General features: G+C 44.0%; 1 protein-coding gene and 1 long non-coding RNA gene across 5 annotated transcripts; one reads left to right on the top strand and one right to left on the bottom strand.

Annotated features, from left to right (window-relative positions):
- The first annotated feature begins 1103 nt into the window (after positions 1 to 1103).
- On the top strand, positions 1104 to 7271 carry LOC127292747 (uncharacterized). The gene is made up of 7 exons (XM_051322200.2): positions 1104 to 1388; positions 2925 to 3076; positions 3170 to 3304; positions 3398 to 3452; positions 3666 to 3735; positions 3839 to 3912; positions 6901 to 7271. The coding sequence occupies exons 1-6, from the start codon at positions 1229 to 1231 to the stop codon at positions 3903 to 3905; spliced, it is 639 nt and encodes a 212-aa protein (XP_051178160.1). The 5' UTR covers positions 1104 to 1228; the 3' UTR covers positions 3906 to 3912; positions 6901 to 7271.
- A 6679-nt stretch (positions 7272 to 13950) lies between these two features.
- LOC127292746 (uncharacterized) lies at positions 13951 to 18219 on the bottom strand. 4 transcript variants are annotated; one of them, XR_007845357.2, is made up of 7 exons: positions 17855 to 18219; positions 17306 to 17424; positions 16531 to 16832; positions 16199 to 16321; positions 15028 to 15736; positions 14833 to 14941; positions 13951 to 14720 (listed from the first exon to the last, which is right to left on the bottom strand). It is a non-coding gene; the product is annotated as an uncharacterized lncRNA (long non-coding RNA). The 4 variants fall into 4 exon arrangements; XR_007845356.2 differs by having other exon boundaries at positions 16199 to 16832; XR_007845358.2 differs by having other exon boundaries at positions 14889 to 14941; positions 16199 to 16832.
- Positions 18220 to 27300: the final 9081 nt, after the last annotated feature.

Raw genomic sequence — 27300 nt, 5'->3', positions numbered from 1 at the left:
AATACATCTTCGTCTCTGCGTGCTTCAATTATTTGTAATCGATCTATGTACTTGTGTTATTTACTCTCGTGATACGATGAAAGCCTTCGTGCTTGAAGTACCTTGTATCATCATATAGGTTGCCTCACCTAGTCTGCATTAGGTCTCACTTACTATTCTACAAAGCCTAAAAGTACAAAAGAAATTAAACGAAATTTATAGAACATATTCAACCCCTCTAGGTTAACATCTCTATCCTTTCATCAACATGGGCACACATGATCTTGGGGGTGTTATATCTTGGGAAGGAAAGAAATTGGGCCTTGTATGCCGAGCTCGCCGAATAGAAACCATCCGCTATAAGTAGCCAAGAGATCGAATCAAGGCGGGAGGTGTCGGGGGTGACATCGACTAAAGTGGAGATGACTGTTATGAAATCTCTGAACTGGGCCATGAACTGGGCCACAATGCTCATTCTTGAGGTAGAGGCAGTCCAACCATGTGGTTTTTTCGTGAAGCAACTTTCTAAAGATTAGGGGTAAACTCCCTAATGTTACCCCGACCAGTCAAGCGCGTGGATACGATGCAGAAACAACATCATGATCCACAGTGTGTGGAAAGCGTGGAGGATGGCAGCCCGACGGCCTCGTCGTCTACACTCTCCAAGTCCAACAAACAGACCGCACACAGTTGACCGGTCTCATAGCGTTGCTGACTGTCTATCATAGTGCCACGACAACGTCAATCTCTCTGCACGAGAGAGGGCCAGCACCTTGGGAGGTGGGCCCTCCTCCCCTGGTGCAAGTTCCGTCCATTGCGTAGGCCAACCGGAGCGGGGAGCTCGACCGCTGGCAACCGCCGTTCTCCCTGGCGCACCGTGTGTGAGGAAGGGAATGGTGACCTTTTTTTGGATTTTCTTATATATATTTTTTTTTAAATATCGTGACATTTTAAATTGGCCTGACAAGTGGGACCGAGTCCACCTCAGCAAATTCGGCCTGCCATTTGTCAAAAACGCTGTCAATCTGTTTTAGTTTTAGTTTTAGTTTTAGTGCACATTGCAAAGAAGTTGGAATAGAACGGTAGACTTTTTGCTAGCAAATAGTTTTTCTGATATTGAGCGGAAATGTGGATGCTAAGCTACCCTCAGCCCGTCACACTTCAGCCCGTTTTCTCTCGCTAGGGTTTCACCCGCTTCAAGGGCAATCCTCGGCGGCGGGGACGAGCCTGCGTGATCCTGGCAGCGAGGATGAGCGACGGCGCCGATAAGCAAGGGATGAAGAAGGCGGCACAGAAGCTAGTGCAGAGCCTGCAGCAGATCGTGAACCTCCCCCTGCCCGAGATCAAGGCGGCGCTGAGCGCTTGCGGCATGGACACCGGCGCGGCGGTCGCCCGGCTCCTCTCAAAAGGTTTGTTTATCTTGAGCTCCCCTATGTCTTCGCGTGTTTATCTTGGCATATTAAGCCATGGCTTTAGCCGGAGTTCCCCTGCGAGTAAGGTTGGGCAAAAACGGTTACTTTCTCACGACCGCCTGGATTTGTGCCGGATACGGCTGCTTGTGGCGAGCAACCAGACCTGAAGAAGGGGAAGATCCAGACTAGAGGAAGAAGAAGGCAGATCTGTTCAGATCGATGCCTTTCCATGTGCTGCAACTCTGTCTATAATGTTAACAAGCAGAGAAAATGTTGCAATGCTGGCTGTACCCTCAGTAGCATGTGCTGACAAATGCATCAGTTCTGCTTTGGATGAGGTGTTGTCTGGGGTATTAGGAGCTATGTGATAGGTTTGTTCAGTGGATGGGGAAGTTTCAGGTTCAGAAGTGAATGTCGTATCATCTCTTGCATGATATGTAGGGTTCTGCCTTGCCGGCATATGTGCTCCCTATTCCACGGCTCTTTGCAGTACCTACATTGCCGAGTAGTTCTGTTGGTCTGATTAGCTGACCGCTCTGCTTGATGACTGTTGCCCGCCCTGTCATTTGTTGGCAGTTGTATAGGCTTAGGTGGAAATCTGAAACTGGTCTAACCCCTTTGCTTTGGCTGCATGCTTTGATAGTATGTTTTCTTAGCAGCTGCTGCATTTTCATACACCTTGGCATACCAATATGCTTGTAAAATTCCCTGAGGACGTTGGCCACTAACATCATATTTAATATCAGCTCATTAATATAAGGGGTTCCTGACATGTCGAAAAACTTCTCACACTGTTGTAACCATCCAATTGGATCCTCACAATCAAATAAAGGAATTTCCAGACGTGGACCTTTGACAACAGCATCTGCATAATAAGACACACCTCCCATTTCCTGCATGCGGTCATTACGATCTGCTTCAGGTTGTTGTACTCGAAAAGTAGATACTGGGTTATAATTCTTGCCTTGTTGAAGTTGCCATGTTCCTGGTTGTGGTGGACTGGTGGGAAGGGTGGGTGTTCAACCACACAAGGTGGTGCTTGGGCAATGGATGGCATTTGGAAATGGTGCGGTACATACAAGTCATTGTCATGAACCACATACTGATAAGGACTTTGGGCAGGAAAGCGAGAGGTGGTGCATTGAGTTGATGCTCCGCTTCCATCTGGGCCGTCTATTAACTGACGAAGTGTTTGCTTCAGTGTAGCGTATGTATCCATCTGTTTACTGGTGATGTGTTCAAGTACTGACATACACTCCTTTCCGCTCGAGGCTGGCCCAGCCCATGGCGACAAAGCCTAGTGCATCTATGTGTGCAATCATGACATAGTTTTGCACACCCCTAACTGTGAGGAATGTGTAGTATACTGTGTAGTGTGTACGTGTAGTATTTCTTTAGAATTATTATAGGCTATGTGTTAAGATTTACTCACCTCTCATACTGATATTTGCCTAGTTAATTATCGATAGCATTTGTTCAGTTTGATTTATATAATTCGGTAGGTAAAACTTTGTGTGTGTGTTTCTTTTTAAGGCAAGCATGATATAGCTAATGAAGAAGAGCAAAATTCCAAAAGCAAAAAGGAGAAAATTGAGGAAGATAACCTGTCTGCGAACGACGAAGATGATGAAGATAGCTCTTCTTCGACACATGACTTGGATTTGCCAACAACATCTTCAGATGAAGTAAGTTAATGGATGATGACCCTATTTTTGCATTAATCCTTTTAATTCTATGTGACTGGGATGACTTACTGTATTATATTTTCTGTTCCATAGCTCGACCCTTACATCGATACAGATTTGGAGGAAAACGATGATGGTTGTATTTTCTGGGCTTCTGGGGCTTCTGGGCCTTCAAAGCTTCGGGTTGGTGTGATGGAGAGCAAAGATGAAGACGATGAAGATCAAATGGTTGTATTTTCGCTTAGTAATGCCATTATTTCATTTGTTTCTACATTCTTATCTGATTGATGTTTGTGCTGCACTACTTCCACTATCGCAAAGATATATCATCCTTCTAAGAAGCCAAAGCTAGCAACACCAAGTGGGCTGAATACAGGTTCGTTTCTGTGGTACAGTGTTATTGTACAAAACCTTAATTAAATTGCATATATTCTACTCCCTTCGTTCCTATTTAATCGACGCGGGAGAGAGAAGGCTAATGAACAAGTACCGTATTGATAGAAGTCAATTAAATCTGGACAGAGGTAGTAGGTTCTAAGAATTGAGGCTTATTGTGTAAATTCTGTTACTAAATCTGTATTTACTCTAGGCAAGAAGAAGACTCCGAAGAAAAAAACTCAAAAGTCAAAGTCGCTCTTCTGCAAGGTCTGCAAGACCAGGTTATGTCATGTAGATATTTGTTGTTTTTGTGGTAACCACCTAGAACTTGCTTTTTCACTAAAAAAGAAAGGTTATCCTAATGATTTGTTCCTATTCTTTCAGGGAATTTGCCAATTATCATCTTCTTCGACGTCACAACAGATTGGAGCATGGCAATCGCACCATTTAGTATGCAGGTAAGGTGAATTTGTGGCATACCTCCGAACAAGGGTTAGATTTGTTTTTAAATATGATTTTTATTTCTTTGTATTATAGAGTTATTTGACTTCCTTTAGTATTGTACTTGTGCCATTTTATGACTTTGACATACAAAAATGGTACAAGCCATGGAGTAGCATCCACAATACTTCTTGAGAAGCAAAAGATAAAAGTACTGATATCATTTCCACTAAAACGAAACAAGAGAGTAGCAGTTTAATTCTAAGCGCAGCTGTTACATTAATCAACCTTTACTCATGTCAGGGTATAAACACTTCCATTTGTTACTACCCAGCTAAGGAAGTTGAAATATGAACTGGAAAACTGCTTTGTGATAAAAGTTGACAATTGATTGTACTCGCAACATATTTTCGATGTTCATTAGGCTATATAGAGTTAAACTTCTGCTATAGCTCATGTTCCTGTGAGTTGCTTATTTTTAACATATACCAGATTTGTGCTGTACTAATTATATAATGAACCTCCTTTTAACGTTGCTAGTTACTAGTTACTGTACATGATAAAGTATTAAGATAAATTCTGAGGTCTGAGCTGTTCTCTTCCTATTTTGTTTGATCTCACTTAATTCCTTGGAGCGTCGTATGGACAATGATAGAATCTAAGCACCCAGCCTCGTAGTCTCGCGTTCTCCCACAATGTTTGTTGCCTTTCTGGCAGCAACTCTTTGAAGTAATAGATTCGTGAGTGCCACCGTAGGAATTATGCATCACCAAATATAACCATTTTCAATTCTCGCGCATTTCAACTTTGACCTGTCAATATTGAACCCTCCCTTTGTTGTTGGCTTATAAACAGTTAGCATAAATGTCATACTCTGTTGACCAGATGATTATCTATTGGTTATACCTGCATTGTGATTTTTTTAAAAAAAATAGCATCTTTATGCTATCAGTTCGAAAGCTACTTCTGGGTCACGAGTGGCACTGGCTCCCTTTTCACTGCCAGACCAGCACACCATCAGTATCCATATTCCTTCAGGATGTAAGTGGCAGCGGCATTTCGCGATCCCACATACGCTGCCCGCGAAATTTGGCGTAAATGGCGTAAGCGGCCTACCATGAAATTTATATGGCGTTGGTGGACAAAACCACAAAGCCCACGATTCCCAGCGGTTGTGTCCTCACGCAGTCACCACTGAGAAACACACCTCCGCGCCGCCACTCGCCTCCTCCACGCACCACCCGCCTTCTCCTCCTCCGCGTATCCTCCGCGCCGCCCCCGACCACCTCCTCCGCGTCTCCTCCGCGCCGCCCCCGACCTCCTCCTCCGCGTTGACATGTCCTAGGTCCTCCTCCTCCGCAGCAGATGGATCTGGCGGAGCCTACCTTCCCCGTGCCTTCCACCGCGACCGTGGCCGCTCCAGCACCAGCAGGGCCCGTGCAGTGGCAGGAGCAAGTCCGTGCTAAACGTTGAGGAACCTCTCCTCTTCACTCTCTGGTTCCCCTCCCCTCCATCTTGCACGAGTGCAATTTGGTTACTGCGAGCCAGCCATGATGTAGATCAGGAGCGGAGCTGCGGCCGCTGCTGTAGCACCGGTCGAGCAAATCAGCCCAACGGAGTAGGCTTATGTATTCAGACCAGAAATGCAAAGCAACACATTGCAGAACCAGCCAGCTCGTTGAGTCACCCTTGGCTGAAACGTTGCTGAGAGGGACAAGCACGCTGGGACGATGGATGGTTCTCTGTGCGTCGTGTAGTGCGTCCTGCCTGCCTCTTTCTTCTTTTATGATCATATTGCCTTTTGCAACTTAATAAAAATTGCTGTGATCATCTTGCCAATGTGGCTTAGATTATCGTGCAATATACCTACTGTTATTTTACTCAAGTTAACATTAAAGTATCTTTATAGCTCCAGATTTTCCACTTAATTGCTAGATAAAATTCACAATAGCTATATTTATTTGTTTTGCATAATTGCTACTTTACTCTGTACTGTAAACCTGTCCTGTTTCTTTTGGTCAGGCAAATGTGTGTCATTTTTACTTTTGGTCAGGCCTTGTAGAGCTGTAAACCTGTCCTCTTTCTTTTGTCCACGCAAATGTTTCTTTTGATCAGCCATATATTAACTTCATAACTTGGGTCTTGTGTGTCAACTGTCATTTTTACTTCTGGTCAGGCCTTGTAGAGCTTTGTAGCTCAAGTAAAAATAGGTTCTGCAAAAACTTACTTTGGTTCGGAACACTGGTTATTTGTGATGCTTCAAGTATATCATTTTCTTATTGTGGCGTACTGGTGTGTAATATCTAAATTAATTTTACCTCCTGATGTTGAACATTTGATCGATAGTTAAGCTGTTTGCCTGAGCGTTCGGTTCAGTCCAGACAATATATTTCGCGTGTGTTACGTTAGCTGATTGTTTGATCTCACAATTTATTTGTGATCTCACAATAGCTATATTTATTTGCTGCTTCTTTTCTGAAAATAAAGAAGGCTTGGCTTATTAACCTAGCAGTCCAATATATAACTCTGTTACATACACTATTTCTGTATCTGTGAACATGTCTTGTTACTTGTTACTTATTGTATTATTGCATTTCCAAGTTGGACGAGTAGCATCCCCTAGTTAGGTGCATTCTGATCTTTATGTATATGCCTTGCCTCTCTGCTCTTCAGATCAATTTTGATTTTGCTGAAGTAGCAGCGATTCCTCATTTTTGAAAAGATGATGATGCCTTGAGATAGGACAAGCTTGGTATGATACGCTCAATAGGCAATGCATGTTAATACTGTGTATCTGGCATGCATATTCTTACTAGCATTTCTCCTGTTAATCTTGTGCTGAATTATGTAAGTTGATGTCTCTTTTACGTATTCAAAGTTCGGAGAATTCTGCAATGAAGTTCACTGATAGACTTCTTTCTTTTGTTGATGCTATTTGGATGCTAATTAAGCTTCTGCTACACATGAAGCTGTTTCAAATTAATTTTACTTGCTCATTTTTTCAGTCTATTTGTTGATGAGCTGATTAGCGAAGACTCTTGTTCATGCTGCTCACCTGAAGATATAGATTCATGTCATCTACTGATGAACGGAAGCCATGCCTCGAAATATTTGTTGTTAGAGCTAGCTGAGCAGAAACAAGACTATATAATCTATTGTTGAGCAAGTCTTTTGCTTCAGATTGTATCAGGATCAGTACCATGTGTCTTTGGTTGACTGAGTTTAACAGTAATGCGGCGATAGGTGACAGAGTGTGAAGTAGTATTCCTGTTCCTATTGATTTGGAGTCTCTACGGTTCATCTAGATTTTATGTACATATGTAGAATTTGAATTTCAGTTCTGCTGTGATAATTTCCATTGTTTTTTTCTAGGAAACTTTCTAGCTTTCATGCTATATTAATACAGGCGTTGTAGAAATAGCAATGCATTAGAGAATGAGAAGTCTATGTTTAGGATTTTTCTTTTACTTCGTTCAATGAGGCTTCTTAGCCATAGCAAAGACAAAAATGTACATCAGTTACAGTTTATCAATAAAGTTCAAATTCATCCATACAAGTATTGTTTTGCCCAATAGAATACACCTGACATTACTCGGGGGCTTTTGGAAGTTCTTTCGCAAAGAAAAATGGAAAACACATTGTATACACGATAATTGTCACAAAGCCTTTAAGCACACCCGGAGGAGCCGATAAGTTTCTATATAAAACATACGACTATACGCGATACATCGTATTTACGGTAAAAGCGTCACGAGTCCATCGAGCCGGCTGCGCACTCGATCACACGGGGGCGCCGGCTAGGCACCCGGTCACACGGGGGCTGCCGTTGATGCAACTTACAACAAAATCATGGCTTTGCACGACACATCGTTCTAACGATAGAGGTGCAAACGAGTCCACCGGAGCCCGTAGCGCACCCGATTACTCGGGGGCTACCGCCGATAAAAACTATACAAACTAGCGACTCACGCCAAAATATTGTTTTCACGATACTTGAGCTACGAGTCCATCTGAGCCCGTGGCTCACCCGAATACTCGAGGCTGCCGCCGACGACATACACATAAACTTACGGCTCTGTGCCAAAACATCGTCCACACGATACTTGAGCCACGAGTCCATCGGAGCCAACATCGCTCCCGATCACTCGGGGACTGCTGCCGATGCAATTCAAAAATAAAATCGGCTCTGATGACATCGTTTACACGATAAGATTGCTACGATTCCGTCGAGCTTGCAACACACCTGATCACTCAGAAGTTGCCGCCGACGCTATACAAACAGCTCTGCGTCAAAACATCGTCTTCACGATACTTGAGCCACGAGTCTGTCGAGCCTGTGGCTCACATGATTGCTCGGGGCCTACCGCCAACGTTTAACACTTCTACAAAAAACGACTCTGTATAACACATCGTTCACACAATACGTTTTTACCACGGGTCAATCGACACTGCGGCTCGCCTGTTTTCATAGGCATCGTCATCGATAAATCTCAAATACAAAGAATTAGCTCAACAATATTACATCGTCTACGCGATAAAAGCTGCTTCGAGTTTTTCATAATCTACAGCGCACCCGAACACTCGGGCCTGCAACAAATGAGAAGTTCTAGTATTAATTACATACAAATATCACATCATTTGTACAATCACTTGATGCTTTGCACATTGTCTTACACTAATTGGACCTTCCTTCTCTTCGATCAGCACGAGCCTGCAGGTCTATCTCGGTGCCTTTCTCCATACCATGGCTAAGGATCTTATCAAAGAAGCCATGCACCTGCTCCACCCGATCCTGAAACTTTGCGACCATAGCAACTTTTGATCTATTGGTCCAGAACACGCCGTGCGGCTGCGGCATGTCGGTCAAAGCATTGACCTTGTCATGCACACATTTGTTCTCTTCCAATACATTCAGAGCAATGACCGCCGAAAAAAGGAAAATTAATTTACAAGGAGCAAGCACTCGAAGATTCAAAAGACAAAAAAACATCGGGCCTACTTACAATTCAAGCTTTCGGTGGCCTTCAGCAGCTGGTTCTGCGATATTGCTCGGCTTCGATGGCTAACTCCCCCTTTTTCTTCACCACCGCCACCATGGCGTGGATGCCTACCAGGTCCTTCTCCATCTGAGATATTCTGCTTCGCAGTTGGTGCACAAGCCCGGATTCGCCGCCAGCTGGAGGACCCGAAGAACTTTCGGCATATGTAGTAACTGACGTCACTTGCAATAAGGCATCGAGTGTGCTTATCCAGAAAATAAAAAACAGGTTCATGGATTTCAACTCCCATGGGGAGCGCCAACGAAGTGGCATTTCATTCACAAAAGTAAGTGTTGGCAACATTGCCAACATGTTTCATTACAAAACAGGCGAATAAAGCTACTTAAAGGTATCGGTTACAGACAAAGACAACAAAATCAAGGCGCTTAGGTTTGTGTGGAGGCACTTGAGGCAGTCTCAGCAGCTCCTTGCTTCTTGTTTGCCTCCACCAACTCAAGAAGTTGGCGCGAGCACTTGCGAGTGCTCGATCCCAGGTCGACAGTAGAGCCGTCTTTACTTTTCGGCAGCGCCTTTGTGAGTTTCTCAATATCGGCTTCAAAGCCATACCCCATCAAAAACTGGAAGGTAAGGAGCGCTCCATAGAGACGCTAAGTGCGCTTCAATACCTCGATGGTGCCGTCGGTGTCGATGTAGAACGCCTCCGCCAGCTCCCCCAAGGTTTTCACCTGGTCCAACTTCGGGAACACCAGGGCTTACAGATTCGACAAAGCTGCCTTGGTCTTCTGCAACATCGCCAGAATCTGTTCGCTGGAGTCCACCCGAAGTTTGTTCGTGCGGTCGATGGGAGTATCGGAAGCACCTAAACAAGACAACAATACAAGCAATAAGTAACATCAATCCAAAAGAAAGGAAGGATGAAGGTGTCGAACTGAGTTACCCAGCAGAGTTTCGATGGATTTACGGAGTTTGTCCTCCCTTTTCTCTGCTTGGGACTGGGCCTCCCCCTTCAGCCTCTTCTCCTCCTCCAGCTTCGCCTTCACCCGCCTCAGCTCCTTCTTCAGATCTTCGTCTTCCTGCCAGGCGTCGGTCGCCAGCTTGTTCGCTGTTTCGAGCTGCTCGACTGAAGACTTGGCGGCTTCGTGGAGTTGGGAATTCTCGGCTTCCATCTTGATGAACTGGGCGACAAAGTCCGTCACCATGGCCACCGTGGATTGGATGGGCTACAACAAAGGAACGAAACAACGATTAAACACTCGAACGTCCATCAATCCAACAACGAGCAGCCAATCGTAGGCTCGAGGGCTACTCGGGTAAGAACCGTCGTAAAGAGAAACACAACTACAACGACACTTACGTGTCCCTCAGGAGCCGAGGTCGCATGAGCAGTTGCCGAAGCAGACTCCTTCCTCTTCTCCAGCGCCTTCTTCGGCGGCGGAGTTACAACTGACGTCTCCTCTGGCAGAACTGGTTCTTCGACTTCCGCCGTCACCGTCTTCTCGGAGCTGACCCTCGCCTTCTTCGAAGGTGGGTGAGATATTTCCCCTTCCTCACTTGACAAACAAATTTGACTGCGTCAGCAACACAGATGAAAATTACTAAGTGACTCAACGACGCACAAAGAGTAAAGGCACTTACGACTCGAACAACAGCTCCTCGTCGGCGAAGACACCCGATGCCCGCTTTGGTGGTGGAGCAGTCGACGCCTCGGGGGCTGCATCAACAAAAGGAACACGATTAGCATCATCGTCGCACTGGTTGCTAGGACTTGACTCCACTGTATTGGCCAGTTCATCGGCAGATGCCTTCCGGCGAAGGCTCTGATATCTTTAGTTTTTCTTCTTCGCCTTCGGTGGCGTCGCTATCATCTACCACCTCGACGTTTTCTTCGACATTTCCTGTGGATTTGTCATCTTTGGGTTCTTCCCCAGTCTCAGGTGCAGGAGGATAGCACCTTGTGACAGTGGAGGCCTAACAAGACAAATGAAGCTCCGAGTGAAAACAAATTATCGGTACAAACATCATATCGAGTATGGAGCGCCAAGACAATAAAATTACCTTGGCTGGAAGATGACGAAGCTCATATGGGTCTTGAAGGGCTACCATGGGAATGATGTCCTCTTGATGGAAGTGCGTCACATGCCTGACTTCATCCTGAAGCTCCTTCTTCGAGAGATCCAGGACATTGATTCGAGTCACGTCCTTGGCGCCGGTATACAACCAGATCTGGTGGACCCTGGACATCACCGGCTGGATGCAGCGCTTCAAGAACAAAACCGATCATCGTCTGGCTGCCGGAGTTCTTCAGCTCTAGGACCTTTTCATATAACTTATCGGCTACCGGTTTTCTTCAGCAGTCAAAATGTTCTGCCAGGACTTCTTCGGCGTTGCTTCCAGAACGTCCGAGAACTTCGGCAGGTCGGAGCGGTGACCCGAAGCTGGCCGGTCTCTAAGGTAGAACCACTTCGACCTCCATCCCTGGACGGATTCTTTCATCGGAAAGTTGAAGTAGTTCACCTCCTTCCAAACGACAAAACCGACCCCTCCCACGACGTAGGGTTCGTTGTTCCCGCTATGGCGCTTGATGAAGAAGATTTTCTTCCATGATCCCCAGTGAGGGTCAATGCCGAGGAATCCCTCGCAGACGGTGATGAAGATGGTGAGATTCTGATGACGACTACTAGCAACGCCAAAAAGATCTTGATACGTTGGGACTCCAAGTGCAGAGTGTTGTATCAAGGAAGTATCTTCCCCACAAGGGTGACTCGAGGGTTTATATCGAACTCTCAGGGAACTGGATGGAAAAGTATTTCTCTTCTATATTTTTCAAGAAATCCTGCAAGTAAGTAAATGCCTCGTGTCCCCAACTCCACTGTGTGGTTGTCAAGCACAAGGTTTCAAGTAAGTAATAACACAAGTAGTAATAAAACAAGTATTAAACTAATCAAGATAAAATAACTAAGTAAAAGCTGTAAAGAGATTGACTGTTTTTGGTGTTTTGGATGCAAATAAGAAAAGTAAATATTTTTGTATTTTCGGAATAAAATAGTGCAGCTAATAGAAAACAATGTAAATGCAAGATAAATGTGTTTCTTATGATAAAAAGTGGACCGGGATTCATGAGTTCACTTGACTATTCTCTCGTAAAGTTGTGGTGGACAAAAAGCAATTCATCATTGAGATATGAAGGTATAAATCATATTATATGTAAGATAAAAATTAATATGGGCATCATGTCCTAACATAGAGATAATGCAACACACCTCTCTTATGCTCCACAAGAATGAAACTTCATCAATCTTGTATTAAGAATTAACTGAGCATATCAATAAGTATTTTGACATATGAAGTTTGAATATCAAATATGCTACCTTGAAAAAACAAGATCACCGTTACTGTCACATGATAAACATAGCACATGCATTCACTTTATCCCTAGTGAGGTAGCAAAACAAAGGCAAAGCCATAATAGCTCTCGAACCTTCCTACTACATCTTACGATCAGATCTCATGTAACAATATCATAGAACAAGTATCCACCACATAGTTATTACAAATATGACCATAATCATGATAGGCAGCTGATACGCGTACAACACGCGTCCGTTGGGAACCCCAAGAGGAAGGTATGATGCGTGCAGCGGCAAATTTTCCCTCAGTAAGAAACCAAGGTTATCGAACCAGTAGGAGTCAAGATGCACGTGAAGGTTGATGGTGGCAGAGTGTAGTGCGGCGCAACACCAGGGATTCCGGCGCCAACGTGGAACCTGCACAACACAATCAAAGTACTTTGCTCCAACGTGATAGTGAGATTGTCAATCTCACCGGCTTGCTGTAACAAATGATTAGATGTATAGTGTGGAAGATGATGTTTGCAAAGAACAGTAAGAACAAGTATTGCAGTAGATTGTATTCGATGTAAAAGAATGGACCGGGGTCCACAGTTCAGTAGCGGTGTCTCTCCAATAAGAAATAGCATGTTGGGTGAACAAATTACAGTTGGGCAATTGACAAATAAAGATGGCATGACAATGCACATACATATTATGATGAGTAGTGTGAAATTCAATTGGGCATTACGACAAAGTACATAGACCGCTATCCAGCATGCATCTATGCCTAAAAAGTCCACCTTCGGGTTAGCATCCGCACCCCTTACAGTATTAAGTTGCAAACAACAGACAATTGCATTAAGTACGGTGCGTAATGTAATCAACGCAAATATCCTTAGATAAAGTATTGATGTTTTATCCCTAGTGGCAACAGCACATCCATAACCTTAGAACTTTCTGTCACTGTCCCAGATTTAATGGAGGCATGAACCCACTATCGAGCATAAATACTTCCTCTTGGAGTTACAAGTATCAACTTGGCCAGAGCCTCTACTAGCAACGGAGAGCATGCAAGATCATAAACAACACATAGATGATAGATTGATAATCAACATAACATAGTATTCCATATTAATCGGATTCCATATTAATCGGATCCCAACAAACGCAACATGTAGCATTACAAATAGATGATCTTGATCATGATAGGCAGCTCACAAGATCGAACAATGATTACACATGAGGAGAAGACAACCATCTAGCTACTGCTATGGACCCATAGTCCAGGGGTGAACTACTCACACATCACTCCGGAGGCGATCATGGCGATGAAGAGTCCTCCGGGAGATGATTCCCCTCTCCGGCAAGGTGCTGGAGGCAATCTCCTGAATCCCCCGAGATGGGATTGGCGGCGGCGGCGTCTCTGGAAGGTTTTCCGTATCGTGGCTCTCGGTACTGGGGTATTCGCGATGAAGGCTTCTTATAGGCGGAAGGGCAGGTTTAGGGGCGTCACGAGGGGCCCACACAACAGGGCGGCGCGGGCCCCTCCTTGGCCGCACCGCCTTAGTGTGGCGCCACCTCGTGGCCCCACTTCGTATCTCCCTCGGTCTTCTGGAAGCTTCGTGGAAAAATAAGACCCTGGACGTTGATTTCGTCCAATTCCGAGAATATTTCCTTTGTAGGATTTCTGAAACCAAAAACAATGACAAAGAATCGCTCTTCGGCATCTTGTCAATAGGTTAGTGCTGGAAAATGCATAAATATGATATAAAGTATGTATAAAACATGTGAGTATCATTAATAAAGTAGCATGGAACATAAGAAATTATAGATACGTTTGAGACGTATCAGCAGCCCATATGTCACTAAGTACTACTAGACCATTACAACGCGCGTTGCTGCGCCCGTCCTACTTCTGATATAATGGTAACAATTATTGTCATATAAAGGTACAAAATATAGATGTTTGTGATGATACAAGATTGGCCGGATCGCTAAACTTAGAGTTCTCTGTTTTTAAAACAAATATACACAATGCGATTTAATTGATCCCAAAACAAGCCTCCAATTCTTAGCATAGCATACTTCCGCATAAGTAGTAAGACTTTCATCTTTAAAATTTTACCCTAACTAAAAATACATAGCTAGGAATTAACTTGATGCATTAACATAAAAAATGGAAAACTTATATGTGCCTTAAGTCTGCTTCATATGCACATACGGAGCAAAACATATACAAAGGAGCAGCCCATAAATTTTGGTTAACTTTAGACAACTGGAATTATAATGGGTAAAATGAGCTACAAAAATAGTTGACGGGCTTGGCATAGCTGCTTCATTGAAGTGTGAGAGCACATGAGTATTATAAGTTTCCTTATCTGCCCAACTCTTTGATTTGAGATGCAAATTTGAGTAAAGAATAATTGAACCAGCAACTCAACATATAGGTATCTAGGGTAGACCATTATTTGCAAGCTTCCAAATAAAAGGAATTATCTGCAAAGAGTGAACCAACAGTTAGCATTTCTATGGATATGTAGATTAAAACTATATATAAAAAAATTGTTTTTAATAACACATGGGTGCAGCAAGTGAGCTTCTGATAAACCTTATATATAATAGCCAAGTGGTTTCTGATAAAAGCTTTGTGGAATATTTCTGCACCTGACAATAATAAACAATGCCAATGATAGAAGGTATACAGAACTTCCCAGCCCCTGAAAGAGAAAACAATATAAGAAATGCAAGAACACATCAGACAATTAGTACCAATATGAACACAGCGGTATGAATTGAAAAGAACCTTTTGTAGTGAACACAAAACGTTCATCGATTATCTCCATGCAAGTCGCAGGTCAAGAGTTCGCATGTATGAGAGCTACCACCTCCATGTAAGAATTTGGGGAAGTAACAGCTCAAATAAATGAAGCGGTAAGCAAAATTTTGTACAAGTAACCATATCATACATGTGGCATCCATGTTGATTCAAGAAACAGTGTACAAATTCTACAGTAACTTACTTGACAACGGAGGGAGGACTGCCGCTATAACAAGACATACAACCTTGAGATAAGATTCATTCAATTGGGTACTTTGGAATGTCCTAAAATATTTTTGAAACCTCTTACCCTTGGTACAATTTCACACTGAAGAAGAAAACCATTCATTGCTCAAGACAAATCCCATGAGCCTCTTATATATGATAGTCAGATTATTGACAGTATCCATACAAACGAGAACGTAGAATTGTCCAACAAATTTTTGGAACCAGCAATATTTACAGGAAAAACCGATTTGCATAAGAATAAAAATCAATCTCTTGCCCTCCTTGGAACATTCTTATAGCTGGCCTTCTGAGAGGTGAAGACAAAGAAAAAATCATGCATGATAACTCGATGGTTTCAGTCTGTTGTACTCCTGCCAAAGTGTTGAATTTCTTGAAAATGTGACGTTCACGTTCCTAGTAGAGTTGAATATGCTAGACCATGATGACACGCTTTGCTGCACTCGTCCTTGTATGAAATGTAATAATAAGAATATGAAAAATATATCGATAAAATTAAATATAGATAAACCAACTCGGGTAATTGAAATGGGGAACTAATGAGGCATACACAGGGTACACGTACCTAAATAATTTCTTCTTTCTAAATTTATCTCCATCACAACATAATAAGGAAAAAAAATGCAAGACTGAACATAAAAAACATGTAATTTAGTATAGTACAACGAACCCTTTCGTCAAGGGAGATATTTAGCAACAGCCAGGATAATGTGTGATGTAAATTGTTACGAAATTCAAATATAATATGGTTGGTGATGAAACTGCCCTGATGTAGTTTCGATGTCAATACCGACCTTTCATTTTTAGGATGTGTAATAATAGATTGCCATGTAACTAATAAAAGAACTCAGTAATCATAGGCACACATAGTTATATATTGGATAAAATATGACATTCCAAATGGACAAACCTGGCCAACAGCCATTGGAAATCTTCACTGGCAGAACTCCCGATCGGAAAAAAAGAGAGGTAAGAACCAGCCTCTAGGAACTCCTCGATACCAGAACCACAAAGAGATCTTGGGCAACAGTATCTGCAAACAAATGTAACAGTGGAGTCGTGGAGAACAAAACATTAGAAGGAATCCAGACTGAATAAAACCATTGAAGGGACAAGGGGTAATAGTTGTCAGAAAAAATTGATCTACTACAAGTTCTAGCTGGAGAAAGGGGGAGGAAAGAGCCCGGACGACCGTACAGAGAATATGTAGGCGGAGTATAAGAAGCGAAATAGCAACTTAACTGCATCTTGTAGAAACGGCTGAGCATATGTAGCCTCCAATCGTCCGCGGTCCATTAAAGACTTGTAGAAAACGGTTGAGTTATTTCTTGCCTAAACAGCGGCGAATGAACTACAATTCTCCCACGGCGCTTCAGCTAGCACTTAACTGTGTCAGCAAAGAGCTGCTGCTACCTAACCTTTTGACTCGCACTTCTGCATCAGCTGGCAAAGGACGAGGCTCATGAAGACAGACCTGACACTTATGCCGAATCGCTCCGTCACATTTGCTTCTCCGCTTCCTTGGTTAATTTGCTTCCTAGAATCTGTATGTCCCATCAAGATTGAATAAGTTGGCCTTAAAGTGTGTGTTGCCATGCCTCTCAATTTTCAGGAAAGAAGTATAATATCAAGTACAAATATACAATGTGCATGAATATATCCAGAAGATGGAACCTGTACATGGTTTTTTCGCTAACATTGAGCTCTTTGAAGCACGCATGCATGAAGTAAGCAATCAACAGAAAATATGAGGAGTGGAATGGTACAAGATGAGTTCTGAAAGTCATAAAGGGAAGTAAGCCTTGAAAATCATTTTGCCGGTATCACTCATCACATTAAAGTTGGAAGCCAAATAGATAAGAATCGGTCCAACTGTTCTTCAAGGTTGTGCATTTAATGAATTTTAAGCAAACATTAACCATTGTATTTCTTTATTTAGATCAAAATTTATATGGAATATGCTGGGCAGTCATGAATTTATATAAGAATTTGCAGGGAAATGATCATAAAAAGTAACCTTTAGGGGATAATTCTTCAAGCTGGCTCATGTCCCTATTGCAGATCTTATTCAGAATTGCATCTACTCTGTGAAGCCCCTCTCACCAAAATCGATGAAGCCTTGAATCAAGCACTAAACTAAAATCGAAGTTGAAATAAAGTAGAGAAAATATGGTTAGCGGGAAGCATATCTTGTCTCCAAACTTTCATAAAAGAAATTATACAAAATAAAATTGTAAAGCAAAATGAAGCACGTAAGAATGTAAGATAAGGAAAGAAAGTATCAGCTCCAGCCAATACATATGGCTACATACAGACTGGGACATGCAAATAAAATCTATCTGATAACATATATATCAACAATAGAATTTTAATGAAACGCTGTATAACTAATTAGTTTAAATAGCTTATGTGCAGAAAAGGGAGAAAGAGTCCCAGAACTGAATTTGACGACAGAACTGTGAACATAACAACTTCAATCATCCTAAGCATTGTGATCTTTCTGTATTAAAATGCGATTTTCCATGTTGCTCTTCTGGTTAGTTTTTTTAAACATTTTGCTCATTACCTGACTTGTTGATGAGCTTGATGTGGAAGCCTGGGGCGCCGAACATCCTGCAGCTGTACAAAATAACTGATCCATAGCGCCTCCGTATGTCCATCACCTCAGACCGGAATTCTGTGAGGGGGACCAAACAAGCAATCGATAGCCTAGGGATTGCAAGGATTTGAGGAGATGGAGTGTGGAGGGTTGCCGTCGTGGCGGTTGCACATTGCAATTGATAGCAAGAGCACGTGGGTGGCGAAGGTCGTCTGAGAAAAGGAACCAGGAGGAGATGAGCAATCACCAGAGAACTGCCTTTAGTACGGAGACGGCGGCGGCGGACGGTGGCGGCGGTGGCGGATCGAGAAGGACAGGTGCGAGCAGAGGAATACGCGACAAAAAATGCCTAGGAAATGGAGGCCCATCCGGAAAGAGGCTACACTGTTTAAGTTTCGGCCCGGTTGATAACGAGACGCCGAAGTCCATTTCCGGAGAAGCAGCCCTACCACGTTGAGCAGGCCATGGGGTGTGTTCAGGCGCGGTGAACGACCCAACGACGGTCCGTGAGATGACTGGAAGATCTGTGACGTCCGATGACATGATCGGATGGCTGTGAGCGTCAAATAGCTGTGGTGGCTCCTAGCTAGTTCAGTTTTACTGTTACTTAATGAAGACCATTAGAGAAAAAGATCAAGCTACTGCCACAAACTCGTAATCCAGAGGTGGACTACTCCCTCTTGGTCATGATGATGATGATGAAGATATTGGAGAAGGTGGAGATCCCTCTGGCGGTGATCCCGACGGAGCTTCCTCCTCCAATCTTCTTTGCAACAGGCTCTGTTTTGGTGTTTCTGTCTTTCTGTGGCGCTCTCCTCCCGAGAATTCTTCAGAGCCATATATATAGTCGTTTTTAGGGAAAAATACGTCGGCGGGCGAAAGAATTAGGGAAATCGGACAATCGAGGTGCGAATGGAGAGGTGGGTGGCGCGGCCAGGAAGTTGGGCCGCGACACCTGGCCTCGTTCGCTCCTCGGGACTCTTCAGGTGTGCTCCAAAAGTCCATTATGTTCTTCCCGGTGAAAAAATGATGCTCCAAAAATCCCAGGTCAATTTGACTCTGTATAGGTCCCTGAAAGTGAAAAGTACGCGAAATAGGGTTTTCTTGTTCTGCAGAGTTATAAACCAAATAAAGGGGATCATTGGTAAATCCCGATACATCAATGTAAAACATGGTATTATCATCATATATGTTGCAAATATGTGGGAATTAAATATGATAAAGGACAAAGTTCATGTATGACTTTTACATGCATCAGATGCACGATTGAGTTTGGCGTCAGCTGCCAGAGTTTAATGTCGTAGGAGAAAAGGAGGCAGCGGAGGAACTCGTGGGCTGGGTCTCTCCCAGCCCACGGTACAGGAAAGCATAAAACATCACAATGAATCCGGGCAGGGGGTTTAGGACGAGATTCTGAACCTAGGAAGCGGATGTCCTTCTCGTCGTCGGAGATCAGACCCAGGTACCTCATCTTCTTCTCCTCGCGCTTGGTAATGGTGGATCTTGTCCAGTCGCACTAGAGATCCTTAGCGGCGGCGGAGGTCTTCTGCGCGGCGCCAATCTCTTTCGGGCCGGTCACATACACACCGCTAAACATGGACACAGATCTATCTATGCATGTGTCGCAAGGGGAGAGAAACCGGCGGCCCACTACCTCCACTACACACGAGAACCGAGGAAACGCCTCGGTCAACGCGCAAGGTCTGGTCATTTCCTAACTGACCGCGCAGACGTGGGGCGGGACCACCAGGTCACGCCCTGTCAGTTGCGCCACAGCAATTGCCATGCCGCTGATGACATCACCAAAACCTCTTCTCCGTAATTGAGCACCAGAATATTCTCGGAACTCGAAGAAATCAATGATATCCGACTCAGCTACTTACAGCCTATACAAGACTACTTCACAGTCATCCATAGGCTCGGGGTGGCCGCGCACCCAATAAAAAGATGGAAGCCTCGTCAATAAAAAAACATCCAAGGAAAAACGGACCCGAAGGTTCCAACAATCCAGGTTCGAGCCCGGGGACTCAAATCTGTGTAGGGTAACGTTATTTTGCTCCAGGAGTTAACTAGTCTTGGTTCATCGAGTAAAACTGGGCTCATTACTCCATCCCTTACATATAACCAATTCTTCGGCTTCTTTCGAGCCTACATCTTTTGAAGACCTGATAAATTAAAAGAGTAGGATGACGGTGAGGATCTGAAAACTTTGATATCCACATGAAGGGCGGGGAGTAGTACAACTTGAGTCTACGTGTGGCTGCAAGCACCCGCCCATAGACTCGGGGCTACTCCCACCGGGAGCGCGCGCTAGCCGCGCAGCCGATAAAAGCATGACTTCAACTCTTCTTCAAGCACAAGATTCAACATTCTTCAACTGAACAAGACGTTTGGATGATGGCAACTTTAGTCCCTACCCGAAGGCTTGCTTCGGCCAGTCACTCGGGGGATACTGATGTGGACAGTACCCTTCAGGTACCCAACATTGGACTACCTCCTCTGGCCCAACAAGGGTCCCATGTGAAGTATCGTAGCCCAAGAAGGACTAAGAGTCGGTTGCACGGTTGAAAAGAAGGAAGGAGACGGATTCTTGAAGAACAAGGCAAGGAGACGTCGAATAAGGAAAGGATAGATCAGATCTCATTGTATTGTAATCGAATCCATGCAGGACTCTCGGTACCTGGCCTCCTATATAAAGGCTAGGAGAGGGCCTATCATATTCTCCCTCATAATTGCATACAACCACACACACACCAAAATCCTAGAAATCTTGCCTCCCAGCGAGATCACCACCACGTAGTCCATCGTCTGCCCCATTTTAATCGATTTCACCCATAATCAAGATCATACAAGTAGGAGTAAGGGTTTTACCTCATCGAGGGCCCCGAATCTGGATAAATCTCGCTCTTTTCTCGCCTGGTATCCGATGTCTCGTGCTAACCTGCAGGATTCCGTCAACCCCAAGCCCCTCATGGTGGGCATTGCCAAGGACCCCCCTCGTCAGCATCCTTCAGATCGGCATCGACAACCAGCATCAACACGTTGATAACCCCCAAGTGCAGGGAATTACCGTAGTACAATTCGATAAGTATTTGAGTGTCGAACCCACGAGGAGCTGAAGGTAAACTATCTATTCTCTAAAGCCCTATAACCCACTTATATGGCATTCTATGAAAATCTAGGAGATATGGTGTGTGTGTGTGAAGAGGTTTTTACTATGAAACTACAAGTGCTAAAGTCAAAATGCAAGAAGTAAAACTAATTGAAGAAAAGTAAAGTGCAATGAAGTAATATGAGATTAAGTGAAGTGAAGTGGAGTGGAGTAACTCGAGGGAGTAATTGTTCTAGCAAATTGCCACTTCTTCGTGTGGTTATCATAATTAGTGAAGCATAAAGATAGTCTTTTTATAGTTTCTTCTAGAGAGGAGCCATATATATGTGAAGCCATAGACATGTGCAACACCACTAGTGATTGATCCTAAGACCATATGTATGATAAAATAAAGGAATTATTAAAACATAAAGTCCAACCACTGCTGTAAATTTAAAGATCCACATAGTTTTATACCCCCCGTTTGATTAACCATAAATTAATACAACATGTATCTAAGAATTGAGATATGGTTTCTGTCAGGCTCTAGCTGTCCCTCATCCTATCAATATGTAACGGTGACAACATTATGTATCCCCCAACATATGTGTGCACTCATATATTAGTATAAAAGATCATCATAGAAGATAACAAAAATACTTATATGCAACCATCACAAACTATCTCACAATCGCCATGAACAAGTCACTACTCAAAAAAAGATAAATTCATCTCTCAAGTGGTGTTCACAGCAGTAATTAGCAGGCTAACATAGATAAGCAGCGATAAAGGGCATGTTTATCCTCGTGGGGACTTGCCCACAAATCCACCCGAACTTGTCTCTCTTTCTCACGTTTCATCTTTCCAATGAAAGCGCATGTAGAGAGATTGAATACGCACACTGATTGGTTGCTGATAGTTGGTAGAGTACGAGCGCAGTACCCAACTCGCCTCATCTCTTTTAATCTCCGTGTTTCCAGTCATATTTAGTCATACGGGTGCTGTTTTTTTTCATTTGTAGAAAGTGGTGTCATATTTTTTTTTCGATAAAGGGAATATATTAATATCAAGAAGATACTAATTACACTCAGCCTCTGCAACAACGCACCACCCTAATGCCACTACAGATGCACACAGCCAAAAAAAAGGAAAAAAACTAAGAAACAAAAAAGTTCCGCTACAGTATCTCGGGGCTAAACAACAGCAATACATCCACCACCATGACAACACCTGAATTACAGACTCTCCAAAAAATGACGCCTTCAAGAAGGGAACAGTGCTCAAACACCGTCGTCGCCCGATCAAAGATCTTAGGTTTTCACCCTGAAGATAGTCCCCGCTCTCAAAACAATGCCTCCACCAAGGTCACTGCCAGGCACAACCAGTTAAGGTCAGACCTTGGGTTTTCACCCTGAAAAGGTAGGACTCTGCGCTTCACCTGTGTTGCCGCCCCCACTTCCAAACCGCTGTTGTGAAGCCGGGACACCAAGCAAACCCCTCAACAGCGCGGAGACTTGAACCTCCCTTAGCTAGTCCTCCCCTCCGGCCTTTAAGAAATTCTCTTCTTCCGACTTTCAACATGGATCCATAGTCACTTGATGTCAACACAGAAAAAGAGCTTCGCGCCGCTCCCTCCAGAACCAAACGGTCGGAATAAACGCATGAGTGCGCACGACCGAATACCTCCGATCCAGCAAACTCCAGGCAAAGCGCTGTTACATTCGCCGGCGGAGCCTTCCGGAACTCAACCCTCCGGCCAGATCACGAGTCCAGGCCTCCGGTAGGTCCTCCTCTTCACGCAAGAGAGGCCCTAGGACCGCCGCCTTTATTCAGGTCGGACCCCCACGTCGGCGACCATCCCGGGCTGGTGAACGGATCGTAGCGAACAAGAGGGGGGGGGGGGGGGGGTGAATGGCGCTACAGCAAGTTTTAGTCTTTTTCAAGCTTTATGCAACGGAAGGTAAAGGTGTGACTTTTAGCAATGGGGGTGATCCTACAATGAAGCTAGAGCATGTGCAACAAGTAAAGGAATCAACAAGATAAAGAAAGTAAGGAGCGAGACAACCGGGGGGCGCGAGGCGAGTCGAGATTTGTTTCCCGCAGTTCCCTCCACTAAAGGAGGTACGTCTGCGTTGAGGAGGTGCTAGTCTCACACAAGAGACTAGGCGGCCACACCACGAAGGAAGGCCTCACCCTCTTCCTCGAGAGAGCTCCACGGAGGTGCTCTCCCTCTTCCACTAAGGCACCGGTCGAGGCGGTGATTCCTTCACAAGGTTGGGGCGAGCTCCACACACACAAGGATGCTCCCAACACCCTATGGAGCTAGTACATCACCAAGCTAGGCTCCATAGCTGCACATTTCCAATGCTCCACCATAGGAACCCATCACCAATGCTCCACCATAGGAACTCTTCCAATGCTCCACCAAGAAACTCTCCAAGGCTCCACCAAAGGAACTCCCCAATGCTCCACCAAAGGAACTCTTCTCCAAGATCCACCAAAGGAACCCTACCACCAAGATCCACTAAGGAATAGCTAATATTTGTGAAATCTCTCTTGGTAGAACTATAGATCGGGGTCTCCTCCACCTATCCTCAAAATTAGGGCAAGATTGGTTGGAGGGGGAAGGAGATCCACAAGGATTAAGCTCAGCAACAATGGAGGAGAGAGAAGGGCAAGAGATCAAATCGGGTGGGGAAGAAGGGGCCCTTAAATAGGCTCCTCCAAATCCAACCGTTATGCCCAGATTTGGCCTAAGCGGTACTACCACTTTGGAGTAAGCGGTACTACCGCCCTGAGTTCGAAATCACCACAGATATGGTCAAAGGACCCAGAGCGGTACTACCGCCTGCGGTACCGCTCGTGGTACCGCAATAGGGTCCAGACCTTACTGGATCCAGAGCGGTACCCGGGGCGGTACCGAAGCGGTACGACCGTAACGCGTTACGGTACCTCAAGCGGTTCCTTGAGCAGTACTACCGCTCGTGAGCGGTACTACCGCCCCAGGTACTGCAGGGGTACCGCAACTTGTTCTGGGGGACGAATTCAGCACAGATTCAGAGCGGTACCGAGGGCGGTACCTATAGGGGTAGTGGTACTACCGCTATAGGTACCGGTAGTACCGGCCTGGCTAAATCTGGTTTTCTTCCCTTTTTCTCTCCAACTTTGTTACCTCGCTAAACACACACAAAACCGGAAAACCTATCAACTACGCTTCAGTCTTCCGATCTTGACGCGTCCGGCGAGGTCACCGTGTACTTGCAAATCTAACAATGATACTCAAGGCACACGGTGAGATTACTCAAGTGTTGTCATCAAACACACAAAACATGGGATATGAATTTTGCTCTTACAATCTCCCCCTTTTTGGGGTTTGATGACAACACAAGAGTTGACAACAACATATGATATTATGATGAGAACATTAGATTTGCAAAAATTAGATGAAGCTCCCCCTACACATGTGCATATCATGAATATGCATTTGTATACAAATGCACATGTTATAGAGACATCGCTCCCTGATACGTCTCCAACGTATCGATAATTTCTTATGTTCCATGCCACATTATTGATGTTATCTACATGTTTTATGCACACTTTATGTCATATTCGTGCATTTTCTGGAACTAACCTATTAACAAGATGCCGAAGTGCCAGTTGCTGTTTTCTGCTGTTTTTGGTTTCAGAAATCCTAGTAAGGAAATATTCTCGGAATTGGACGAAATCAAAGCCCAGGGGCCTATTTTTCCACGAAGCTTCCAGAAGTCCGAAGGAGAGACGAAGAGGGGCCACGAGGGGGGCACACCCTAGGGCGGCGCGGCCCCCCCCCCTTGGCCGCGCGGCCCTGTGGTGTGGGGCCCCTGTGCCGCCTCTTGACCTGCCCTTCCGCCTACAAATAGCCTCCGTGACGAAACCCCCAGTACCGAGAGCCACGATACGGAAAACCTTCTAGAGACGCCGCCAACGCCGATCCCATCTCGGGGGATCCAGGAGATCGCCTCCGGCACCCTGCCGGAGAGGGGAATCATCTCCCGGAGGACTCTACGCCGCCATGGTCGCCTCCGGTGTGATGTGTGAGTAGTCTACCCCTGGACTATGGGTCCATAGCAGTAGCTAGATGGTTGTCTTCTCCCCATTGTGCTATCATTGTCGGATCTTGTGAGCTGCCTAACATGATCAAGATCATCTATCTGTAATTCTATATGTTGCGTTTGTTGGGATCTGATGAATAGAGAATACTTGTTATGTTGATTATCAAAGTTATATCTATGTGTTGTTTATGATCTTGCATGCTCTCCGTTACTAGTAGATGCTCTGGCCAAGTAGATGCTTGTAACTCCAAGAGGGAGTATTTATGCTCGATAGTGGGTTCATGCCTGCAATGACACAGGACGATGTGAGAAAGTTCTAAGGTTGTGTTGTGCTGTTGCCACTAGGGATAAAACATTGATGCTATGTCTAAGGATGTAGTTGTTGATTACATTACGCACCATACTTAATGCAATTGTCTGTTGCTTTGCAACTTAATACTGGAGGGGGTTCGGATGATAACCTGAAGGTGGACTTTTTAGGCATAGATGCAGTTGGATGGCGGTCTATGTACTTTGTCGTAATGCCCAATTAAATCTCACTATACTCATCATGATATGTATGTGCATTGTCATGCTCTCTTTATTTGTCAATTGCCCAACTGTAATTTGTTCACCCAACATGCTGTTTGTCTTATGGGAGAGACACCTCTAGTGAACTGTGGACCCCGGTCCAATTCTCTTTCCTGAAATACAATCTCCTGCAATGCTAGTTCTCCTGGTTTCTGCAAACAATCATCTTCCACACAATACGGTTAATCCTTTGTTACAGCAAGCCGGTGAGATTGACAACCTCACTGTTTCTTTGGGGCAAAGTACTTTGGTTGTGTTGTGCAGGTTCCACGTTGGCGCCGGAATCCCTGGTGTTGCGCCGCACTACATCCCGCCGCCATCAACCTTCAACGTGCTTCTTGGCTCCTCCTGGTTCGATAAACCTTGGTTTCTTTCTGAGGGAAAACTTGCTGCTGTGCGCATCATACCTTCCTCTTGGGGTTCCCAACGAACGTGTGAGTTACACGCCATCAAGCTCTTTTTCTCGCGCCGTTCTTGGGAGATCAAGACACGCTGCAAGGGGAGTTTCCACTTCTCAATCTCTTTACTTTGTTTTTGTCTTGCTTAGTTTTATTTACTACTTTGTTTGCTGCACTAAATCAAAATACAAAAAAATTAGTTGCTAGTTTTACTTTACTTGTTATCTTGTTTGCTATATCAAAAACACAAAAAAATTAGTTTACTTGCATTTACTTTATCTAGTTTGCTTTATTTACTGTTGCTAAAATGGCCAACGCTGAAAATACTAAGTTGTGTGACTTCACAACCACAAATAATAATGATTTCTTATGCACACCTATTGCTCCACCTGCTACTACAGCAGAATTCTTTGAAATTAAACCTGCTTTTCTGTATCTTGTTATGCGAGAGCAATTTTCAGTGTTAGTTCGATGATGCTGCTGCCCATCTTAATAATTTTGTTGAACTATGTGAAATGCAAAAATATAAAGATGTAGATGGTGATATTATTAAACTAAAATTGTTCCCTTTCTCATTAAGAGGAAGAGCTAAAGATTGGTTGCTATCTCTGCCTAAGAATAGTATTGATTCATGGACTAAATGCAAGGATGCTTTTATTGGTAGATATTATCCCCCTGCTAAAATTATATCTTTGAGGAGTAGCATAATGAATTTTAAACAATTAGATACTGAACATGTTGCTCAAGCTTGGGAAAGAATGAAATCTCTGGTTAAAAATTGCCCAACCCATGGACTGACTACTTGGATGATCATCCAAACCTTCTATGCAGGACTAAATTTTTCTTCACGGAATTTATTGGATTCAGCTGCTGGAGGTACCTTTATGTCCATCACTCTTGGTGAAGCAACAAAGCTTCTTGATAATATGATGATCAACTACTCTGAATGGCACACGGAAAGAGCTCCACAAGGTAAGAAGGTAAATTCTGTCGAAGAAACCTCTTCCTTGAGTGATAAGATTGATGTTATTATGTCTATGCTTGTGAATGGTAGGCCTAATTTTAAATCTAATAATGTTCCATTAGCTTCATTGGTTGCACAAGAAGAACATGTTGATGTAAACTTCATTAAAAATAGTAATTTCAACAACAATGCTTACCGGAACAATTCTAGTAACAACTATAGGCCATATCCTTATAATAATGGCAACGGCTATGGTAATTCTTATGGGAATTCTTACAACAATAATAGGAGTTCAC

The sequence above is a fragment of the Lolium perenne genome, chromosome 4 (genome assembly GCF_019359855.2).
Source record: "Lolium perenne isolate Kyuss_39 chromosome 4, Kyuss_2.0, whole genome shotgun sequence".
Lineage (NCBI taxonomy): Eukaryota > Viridiplantae > Streptophyta > Magnoliopsida > Poales > Poaceae > Lolium > Lolium perenne.
This window is presented reverse-complemented; position numbering and strand designations above follow the sequence as displayed.

What these genes read in the sequence shown, in the direction of transcription:
- LOC127292747 (XM_051322200.2), top strand. Translation starts at nt 1,229, where the DNA reads ATGAGCGACGGCGCCGATAAGCAAGGGATGAAGAAGGCGGCACAGAAG. An exon ending in AAGACGATGAAGATCAAATG is followed by an intron (nt 3,305 to 3,397) that starts GTTGTATTTTCG and finishes ACTATCGCAAAG; the next exon opens with ATATATCATCCTTCTAAGAA. An exon ending in ACCAAGTGGGCTGAATACAG is followed by an intron (nt 3,453 to 3,665) that starts GTTCGTTTCTGT and finishes TATTTACTCTAG; the next exon opens with GCAAGAAGAAGACTCCGAAG.